General features: G+C 46.0%; 1 protein-coding gene across 1 annotated transcript; it reads right to left on the reverse strand.

Moving 5' to 3' along the window:
- Positions 1-1139: 1139 nt before the first annotated feature.
- tmem168b (transmembrane protein 168b) lies at positions 1140-7480 on the reverse strand. The gene is made up of 4 exons (XM_017434786.3): positions 5977-7480; positions 4317-4459; positions 3953-4227; positions 1140-2391 (listed from the first exon to the last, which is right to left on the reverse strand). The coding sequence occupies exons 1-4, from the start codon at positions 7102-7104 to the stop codon at positions 1844-1846; spliced, it is 2094 nt and encodes a 697-aa protein (XP_017290275.1). The 5' UTR covers positions 7105-7480; the 3' UTR covers positions 1140-1843.
- Positions 7481-9341: the final 1861 nt, after the last annotated feature.

Below are 9341 nucleotides of genomic sequence, written 5' to 3' on the forward strand. Positions count from 1 at the left end.
GGGTGCCAATACCATTGGCATGGTAAAAATTATGTTTTTCTTTGTTTTCCTCATAATGTTTATCTTTTTAAATGTTTTTGATCATTTGCTGTTTTGCATCAAGCACAAGCTATCAGCAATAAAATGTTGTTTCACTTGATGAATTTCCTTTAGTAAATATTCCATTATATGTACTTAAACTTCATGGGTGCCAATAATGGTGAGCAGGACTGTACATGGAAATGCTGCGTGGAGGAAAACAAATCTGAGCCTGTGGATCCACCTTTGGCAGTATCACTCTGAGTGGAGGGTCATCTTTTTGAGTTTCAGTCTTTTACGTCGTTGTAGACTAATTTTGGCCTGTTCTTCTTTACAGCTTTGCTTCAGATCCTTGAGGCTTGCACAGCTCAGTCAGGCTGAGGCTTGGACTCTGACAGACCGTAGCAGGACCTTCCTTCTTTTTTTTCTTTTAGCTATTCTGTTGTAGATTATTTGCAGTGTTTGGGATCGGTGTCAACTGATGATCCGCTGTCAGACAGATAGCCTCACATTTGACTCTAAAATCCTTTGGTCTACAGGGAGTGTTCATGGTGAACTGCTCAGCTCCAGTGAAACACCTCATACCACCATGCTGACGGCTGGTATGAGGTGTTTGTGGTGATCTATTGTTTGGTTTTCACCTCTGCTTTGGTCTCCTCTTTTTCCAGACGTCTTGAGGGTCATTTAGATGGAACTTTGTTAACCCAAGTCGTGCTGCCATGTTCCCTTTTAGAGCAAAGAGGCTTTCAGCTGGAAACCCTTCCAAACAAGTCTTACATGTTCAGTAATCGCACTAATGACTGTACAGTTAAGCTTAACATTTTACACATGGACGGCACGGTGGTGCAGTGGTTAGTGCTGTCGCCTCACAGCGAGAATTTTGGTGCTGATCCAAATCGTGCTTTTTTTTTTAATCCCGTTGTGCCCTTGGCGGAGGTTTGACCTCTGAGTGCTTCTAGTATTTAAATAATTTTACAACCTGCTTAAAATCAGATCATTTTTAACGTGTCCTGAACCCTAGGACTGACAGAGGGTATGTTGTCTTTTACCCCAAGATAAAAAAAATCTAACTTAAGTTTTGTTTAGTTTATGCCAGAACAAATCCACCAAATCAAAGCCAATAAAGTTGCACTTTCCTTTTATTGCATAGAGTATTGCATCAGTCACCTGCTTTTCTCACATGTTAAATAGGTAATAATAAACTTGCATAGAACAATAAAGTGTAATAAACTCCAGAAGGAAAATGGATCATCCTGAGGTTCGTCATGAAACAGGTTCTGCATCTCTGCTTGTAGTGCATCATCCTCTTGGACTCCCTCAGACTGCTGGAGTGCATTTTTAACAATTTGCTTAAAAAACACAAGAAAACATTTGTACACACACAAAGCAGTGCATTATAAGTGGTGGAAAGCAGTAAGAAACGTATACAAGAGGAATCATTTTATCAGAGAAAACAAAGGGAGTTCTGCTCAGAAAATATTTGAGGCCTGAGAATTGAACCTGTACCGCGGACGCTTTGGTTTAAGGCGAAGAAGATCAGATTAAGGCAACATGTGAGTTCTCCCTGGAGTCGGATCCAACAGCGAGCAGAAAGTTAAAAATGTGCAATAATTACTGTGCTCTTTTTCATCCCACGTCTGTTAAATTCTGACAAGTTAAAGCTGACACACTGACCAAAATTTTTCATCAAATATATATAAAAAAAAAGTATTTAAAAACAATTTTTTTAAGTAACTAATTCAGTTTTAAGTAACTGTCGGGATGCTGGTTAAAATCCAACATGTTTTCCGTTTTTCGCCCAATAAAAGCTGCCTCTGGTCCCTCCTTACGAGCGGACCAGTTTGAAGCCCTGCTCTGTGTCCAGCACGGCCGGGGGGAACCAGTTCAGCTTGAGTCTCTTCACGTACCGCAGGCAGTAGGCGCAGATCCACATGAAGTCCACGCCGCTGCACCACAGTGCCAGCTGCACCACGGGGTAGGTGATCCGCGGGAAATACCTGCTCCAGTGGCTGGTGACGTCGCTGCCGGTGGGCAGGTGCAGGGTGTAGTCGCTCCAGTGTCGGGAGACGCCGTAGCAGGCGGAGACGCCCCTGGCCCTCTCCGGCCACCGGATGCTGCTGTTCGGGTTGCAGTTGTACTCCACCCACTGCGAGGTGAAGTCCCCAAGCTGAGGCGGGCCGTCTGGCTCCGGGTGCGCTGCGCGGCCCAGCGTCGCCCCCTGCACAGCCACGTACGGGCCCTCCACCCGCCGGACCTCCTTCACCCAGGGCGACGAGTTGTCGCAGTCGAGCACCACGATGAGGCGCGAGCAGAAGCCGCCGTTCTTCTCCCGCCACCAGTCCAAGAGCTGATCCAGGCGGAGGACGTCCCCGCCTGACGGGCATACAGAGAGAAAACATTTTTAGGAGAAACTCCTCAGGCTGAAAACAAAACCCTTCGGTGTATTATAACCCCAATTCTGACAAAGACTGGATTTTGTGTAAAAGTTAAAAGCTGAGTGCAATGATGTGCAAATTTCATAAACTTGTTTAATTCATAACAGAACATCAAAAACTGATCCAATGCTGAAATTCAAATATGGTCATTTTAAATTTGATGGCAGAGATTAGACAGGCCCACGTTTCCCTCTGTGAAGCATCCCTTCTTCTAACATCAGTCTGTAAACATCAGGAACTGAGGAGAGCAGCTGCTGAAGGTTTTGGAGGGATTTTTGTCCCATTCTGGTCCTGATGGAGGATTCTAGCTGTTCAACAGTCCTGATGTGTCAAATGTTTTTAACTCCTGACTGCAGGCAGACCAGTTCAGCACCCAGACTCTGCTTTACCTGATTGTATGAGCTGCCCATGCCATAGGCACTAATGCACCCCCATACCATCAGAGAGGCAGATTTGTGAACCGAGCACTGATAACAGGCCAGATGGACCCTCTTTTTTTTTTTAGTATGGAGATATGGCGTTTGTGGTATCCAAAAAGAATTTTAAATTTTGATTCCTCAGACCACAGAACAGCATCCTACTTTGCCTCAGTTCATTTTAAATGAGCTTTGGTCCTGAGAAGATGGCAGTGTTTCTGGATGGTGTTCACGTTTGGCTTCTTCATTGCCTAATAGAGCTTTAAACACCATCTGTGGATGGTACAGTGAGCTGTGTTTAGAGGCAGTGATGTCCAGACCAGACCTGTTTATAAAGCAGACCAGATTAAGGGGGATGAGAATCACAGCATCTAATATTGACTTTTAGTCTTTTGTCCTTTGAGCTGAAAGATTTGTTGAGATTATTAAACTCTTTTGACATAAACCACAGATGGGATATTTCAAGTCTTCCCAATTCTCCATTAAGGATGTTCATTCTGACATTGCTCCAGTATTTATCTACACAGTTTTTCACAGACTAGTAAACCTCTGCCCATCTTTTTTTTTTTCTGAGAGATTCAGCCTCTCTAAAATGCTCTTTTTACACCCAGTCCTCTAACTGACCAGCTGACAATTAACCTAATTTGTTGAAAAAATGCTCCTCCGGCTGTTTAAAGTTGCTAATATGTTCTCTCTGCCAGGGCTGAGAGAAGAAAGCTGACATTTCTTACCCGCAGCCCTGGTTTGGAAGTTCTTTAAAACACCTGCTTTAAATGGATGACTTGTTGCCATGCTCCTGGAGAACTTGATGATTTGGTGAGGAGGTAATTAAACCATCTGAATCAGGTGTGTTGGAGCAGAAAAACCTAAAACATCCAGGACAGCGGCCCTCGAGGCCTGGAGTTTGACACCCCTGATCTACACAGAACTTTTTTCTCCGAGAACTATTGTGTGATTGGTCAAAAATCTGAAGCAGAAACACACAGCCTCTTCTTCCCTATGCTGCCACAGTAGCGCCTTCTAATGACAGGAAGTAAAAACAGCAACAGAACGTAAATTTAAGAAAAGCCCCGCAAGCTGTACCTGCCAGCGCCCACTCTCCAGAGCGGTGCGTGTGGCCGCTGTAGAAGATCACGTATGTGTCGTGGTGAGGCCCGTCCGCCGTGCGGAGGTCCAGGAAGGATTTGATTTTGGCCTGCAGCGTGTCCAGGGTCAACCCGCTCGTGGAATAGTCGCAGCCAAAGTTCTCGATCAAGTGGCAGGCGAAGAAACGCTGAACGCTGCTCAGCATGCCCGTGGAGCGCCGGTTCAGCTGATCCACCTGACCTGGAGGCAGCAGCAGGGGCTGACCGTCAGGACTAAAACGAGAGGAGGAAGGAGTTAAAGCTAAAACCACGTCAAGCCTGCGTGCACCGTTTCGCCTAAAGCGGTCCGACTTTGGCAGCACCTGCAGAAGTTGGTGGGGATGACCACGGCGTAGCCCACGCAGGTGCCCCCCAGGCTGCTGCCGAGCTCGTAGAAGAGTCCGTGAAACAGAGACTCCAGGGGCACGATGAGCAGAAATGTGCTCATGAAGATGCAGCTGGAGGCCTGCCGAGGAAATTCAACAGAGTCAGCGAGAGGCGGCTGTGAAAACAGGCTCCGGGTGGCAACATTAGTCATTCAGAAACTGAGCACCATCTGCGTCTTTTTAATCCTTAAAAAAGAAAAAAAAAAAATCAAACTTCCTTGTTTTGTTTTTGCTTCTGATATCATAGAAACCTAACTCTAGGTGTTTTGATTCTATAAAGCATGTTATTGATAAGTGTAGTTACGCCGTACCGTGCAAAAGTCTTGAATCACCCCTCATTTCTTTATCTTTGCTTTCAAAGAGCCAGACGTTCATGTAATACCTGAAAGTCTTTCCACAGTCTTATTTGGTCTTTGGCTGCTTTTTCGCATGTTTTAAAGTCAGGCACGTTAAACATTTGTTTGCTACACCACGAAACTCATTTGGGCATTTAAAAAAGGCTTCTAATATCAACAGATGAACCCTTGTTGTGTCGACAAATGAACAACTTAATAAAGAATTTCATTCTTAGTCTTTACTTTATTACCAGCTTCTTAAAAAAAAAAAAAAAAAGACAATTTGTTAACATTTCTAAAACCCCAAAGAACTGTTAATCAAAACTGCTTTAAATTATCACAAAAAAAATGGTTGATATGAAGTAATTAAAGGTCTGGTGTTCCTTAAAGAAATGCCTATCACCCGCCACCTTCCAAGCCGGGGTTTTAAAGTATCATCTCATGCTAACGGTTATAGCCGTTTTGGTCAAACCTTAAAAAAACAAAGTTAGGAGGTCGAGCGACAGGTGTCGTGTGATATATTAGAGCTCAAGGCATGTTGGGGGACGACTCTCAGCTACTACCACACCACGTTTTAGCTCAATATCTGTCAAACTGACTGAGCTGTAGCCATTCTGGTGTTTACTAACGTTGGCAGCCACCTTCAGTCGGGTTTGACTCCAAAGCGTCATCAGTTGTAGATGTCCATCCATTGATTACTTTGAGTTTTTCATGAGATATTTTGCTGACAGACAGGGTTGACTCCAACAGTTACTGGCAAAGATATTGCACAAAGTGCAGAGCTCAGAGTATGTGTTGGGGGTGGGGGTGATTCTTAGCGACTACCGCAGCAAATTTTAGCTCCATGTCTGTAAAACTGACTGAGTTGTCGCCTTTTTTCATGCTTCCTAAGGTCACATGGTTTTGGTGGCCATCTTGAATGGGGCTGTAGATCAGGGGTCTCCAATCCTGGTCCTGGAGGGCCACTATCCTGCATGTGTTACTTGTTTCTCTGCTCCAACACACCTGATTCAGAGGTTAAATCACCTCTTCATGTTCTGCAGAAGCCTGTTAAAGACACACTGATTCAAATCAGGTGTGTTGGAGCAGAGAAAACAGTAAAACATGCAGGATAGTGGCCCTCCAGGACCAGGATTGGAGACCACTGCGATGCACATCCAATAATAACTCCCTGAGGTTCCCATTAAAATCCACGCAGTGTTTCATGACATATTTTGCTAACAGACAGACAGACAGGCTGACCACCTCCTTCTTGGCCTTACCTGCCAGCACAGAGCAGCGACAGCAACAGTTGACCCCAGAGCGAACACCACCAGGCGCTCAGAGATGAGACAGAAGTGTCTCATGCCCTTGGAGGCCATGATCTTGTCCAGGCCTGTGTCCTCCGGCCCCTGGGACAGGCACAGCCTCTGGCAGTCACTGAGCTTGGAGTGGAAGCCCCACACCGTGAGGACAAACACCAGGTGGCAGATCGCCCAGAAGAGCAAGAACACCACGAAGCCCGGGATCAGCAGGTAGCCCGAGTCCGGCTGCGAGAGCTTCCGGGCAGCCAGGACGGCGAAGGCCACCTCCACCAGGAGCAGGGGCACGAGGGACAGGTGGCGCCACAGAGCCCGGGACCTCAGGAGGGACTGCCAGCGCTCGGTGACGGACAGCCCGCTGAAGTAGAGGTCCAGCAGGGGGTCGCAGACCAGCAAGCTGAAGAAGCAGGCGAGGGCGAACGGGTTGGTGGCGACGTTCAGGGACTTCACGAACAGCTCGCCGGTGACGGCGGCGAAGCAAACGAGGTTGGGGAGCGCCAGCGCGACCTTCATCCGGAGAGCGAGCATCGACGTGGCCAGCGCCACGACCAGCACGGCGACGCTGAAGGAGCCCAGGACGCCGCCGGCCGCGGCGAAGCCCGCCAGCTCCGAGCGCTCCGCCGAGGTGAGGAAGGCGGGGCGGTACCGGGTGCGTCCGAGCAGCCTCTCCAGCAGAGCCCACAGCGTCCGCAGGGCGACGCCGGACAGCAGCAGGTAGTTGGCCGTCCGCTCCTTGACGTCCCTCTCCAGGGCGGGCGGGTTGAGGAAGCAGAGCAGCCCGAGCAGGAAGCCGTACCACAGGTGGAGCAGCATGAGGCTGACCCTCTCCATGCTGTAGTAGTAGTACAGGACACTCGCCGCTACCAGGACGAGCGGGGCCAAAGCGAAAATGACGAGCAGAGCGGACTCCTCGGTGACCTCCCACCGCGAGTAAAGACCCACACAGAGGGCTACGAGCAGGCTCAGACCGGACAGGTAGCCGAGGCACCGCACCGACGACCACATGCTCACCTCCTCGTTGACCTCCTCCAGCCGGGTCATCGCTGCCCGGAGGCAGTGGCTCACGCAGTACCGCAGAAAACGACACATTTTTCAAACGAGCGACGGACTTCTTCCGAACCAAAACGCGGTCACTTCGACGAGTTACGCTCCGTTTCTTGTCCGTTCCGACATTTAAAAATCCCACGACACGCGAACCTAACTTCAACTGCCGAACTACTCAATGAGAGGAGCTAGCATGGCTAACGCGGAGCTGCCCGTCACAACTATTTACATTTAATGTCGCTTTTTTTCCCATTTCATCTGATGTCCATTAAGGGTAGAAAGGGTTGCGGGCTTAGCGTCGTGTTGTCGGCTGTCAGAGGCGCGAGAAACATGTTCGTTCAAAAAGTTCGTCCTCGTCAAAACTTCCGTCAGATGACAATCTCCATGATTATGCTTTCGGTACGGCAGGTTCTGAGGGTCAAAAAGGCTCCGCGACGTTGAAACGCAGGTCTGAATTTTAGCTTCGAGTTTTTGCCATTTTTAAAAAAGAAAAACTTTGCTTTGAGGAGTTCCTTTTTCTAGTATCTATCATCACATCAGCTAAAAAAAACATATATCAAAAAAGCCAGACAGTCATTAACTGTCGGCCCGCGGGCTCCGTCCGGTCCACTTTAGTGAACCGGAGTAGTCAGATTTATTAAAGCTTCATTTTTTTCTTCCTTTACCATAAACAAAACATATATTTTTCTGTTTCCTACAATATCCACTAAAATCCAGATTAGATATACGTTTGACACACACAATGTCCTGCCAATCAGCACTGTATTGTAAACTGTCTCCAGAATTATGAAATTGCCAATCCTCTGAATTGCTTAAACAATTTGCAAAAAATTAACATATTCAATCTAATTTAAAAAAGGAAAATAAATTCAATATAATGTGCCAAACACCAACATCCACACGCAAACACAAAAAACGGAGAATTCACAAATCTTCGCTTTGGCCGGTGGTTATGTGTGGATGAAAGGCCAAATCACATAAAAAACTATTCAGTTTACCAAATATATGGCTATGTGTGGACTAGGCCTAAATGTTAGTAGCTGTATGTTCAGGGTTTTTTTTTATCTGTTTTAATGGAGAAAAATTAATTTAGAAGCTGAGTAAGGCATAAGAAATGAATGTTAATGATGTCCTTTTAAGTTTGATCTATTTGTGTTTGTTCATTAAAGCATGTTTGCTCTAAATTCTATATAATACGTAACTGGGAAAAGGTAATTAATATGTCTATATGAATGATTCGACATATTACATTTAAAATCAAGGTTAAATTATGTATTTTGTAATTAAAAGTTGATGGGGATTGGCCCCTTGGCTAGGACCATTTTGTTTTATTTTGGCGCCCTTGTGTTACAGGGTTTGACCCCCCTCATCTACAAGGTTTGTTGCTGGAGTGAAAGAACTGTCAGTGTCATCTTTCCTCCACCAGAGGGCGATAGAACCTCTGCGTTGTATCCAAAAAAAAGGTTAAAAACAAAAACAGCTGGACTTTTATCCTGTAGTTGAAGACGTTTTGCTTCTCATCCGAGGAGTTCTCCATGTGATGAGGTGTGTTTCCAACAAGAGGAGCTAAAATACCAGCCAGATGTTTTGCAGTCACTGAGTTAATGCTGCTGATGGTGGGTCTGAGTGGTGTTCCTTCCTTTGTGTATTTTGGGAAGCTTATATAAGGAGTGGCTTCCCTTGGGTACAGTCTGTAGTACAATGATCGATTGATTGTTTTGTGCTTTGCAGGCAATCTGTGACTTTCTTCTCGTAGGTGCTGGTTGGGTCCCTCTTCAGGGTCTCATTGCCAATGCTGTCCCTCAGTGATGTTATTTTTTCCTGATACTCAGTGTTGAGGACTACTGTGCATCTTCCTTTGTCAGCTGGTAAAATGGTAATGTTTTGGTGATGTTAAAGCAATGTTAAACTTTCCTTTCCTGTGGTGCGAGGTTTCGAAGGAGGCAGCTTGGCACTGGAGAGGGTTGCTGCTCTATTGAGCCACAGAGTCCTCTGTTCAAACACAGAATGAGACGCTCTGTCACAGCTTCATGTCACCTTGTGGTGTGGCTCTCTGGTCCATGTAGCAGAAGAGACGAACCACAGGGAGAGTTTATTGAAGGATGCAGAGCAAAAGTTTGTAACACTGTGTCTCTGGAATACAGGTGCTGGTCATAAAATTAGAATATCATGAAAAAGTAGATTGATTTCAGTAATTCCATTTAAAAAGTGAAACTTGTATATTATATTCATACATTACATACAAACTCATATATTTCAAATGTTTATTTTGTTTAATTTTG

The sequence above is a fragment of the Kryptolebias marmoratus genome, linkage group LG11 (assembly GCF_001649575.2).
Source record: "Kryptolebias marmoratus isolate JLee-2015 linkage group LG11, ASM164957v2, whole genome shotgun sequence".
Lineage (NCBI taxonomy): Eukaryota > Metazoa > Chordata > Actinopteri > Cyprinodontiformes > Rivulidae > Kryptolebias > Kryptolebias marmoratus.

What these genes read in the sequence shown, in the direction of transcription:
- tmem168b (XM_017434786.3), bottom strand. Translation starts at nt 7,104, where the DNA reads ATGTGTCGTTTTCTGCGGTACTGCGTGAGCCACTGCCTCCGGGCAGCG. An exon ending in ATCCCCACCAACTTCTGCAG is followed by an intron (nt 4,228 to 4,316) that starts GTGCTGCCAAAG and finishes CTCTCGTTTTAG; the next exon opens with TCCTGACGGTCAGCCCCTGC. An exon ending in TGGAGAGTGGGCGCTGGCAG is followed by an intron (nt 2,392 to 3,952) that starts GTACAGCTTGCG and finishes TATGCCCGTCAG; the next exon opens with GCGGGGACGTCCTCCGCCTG.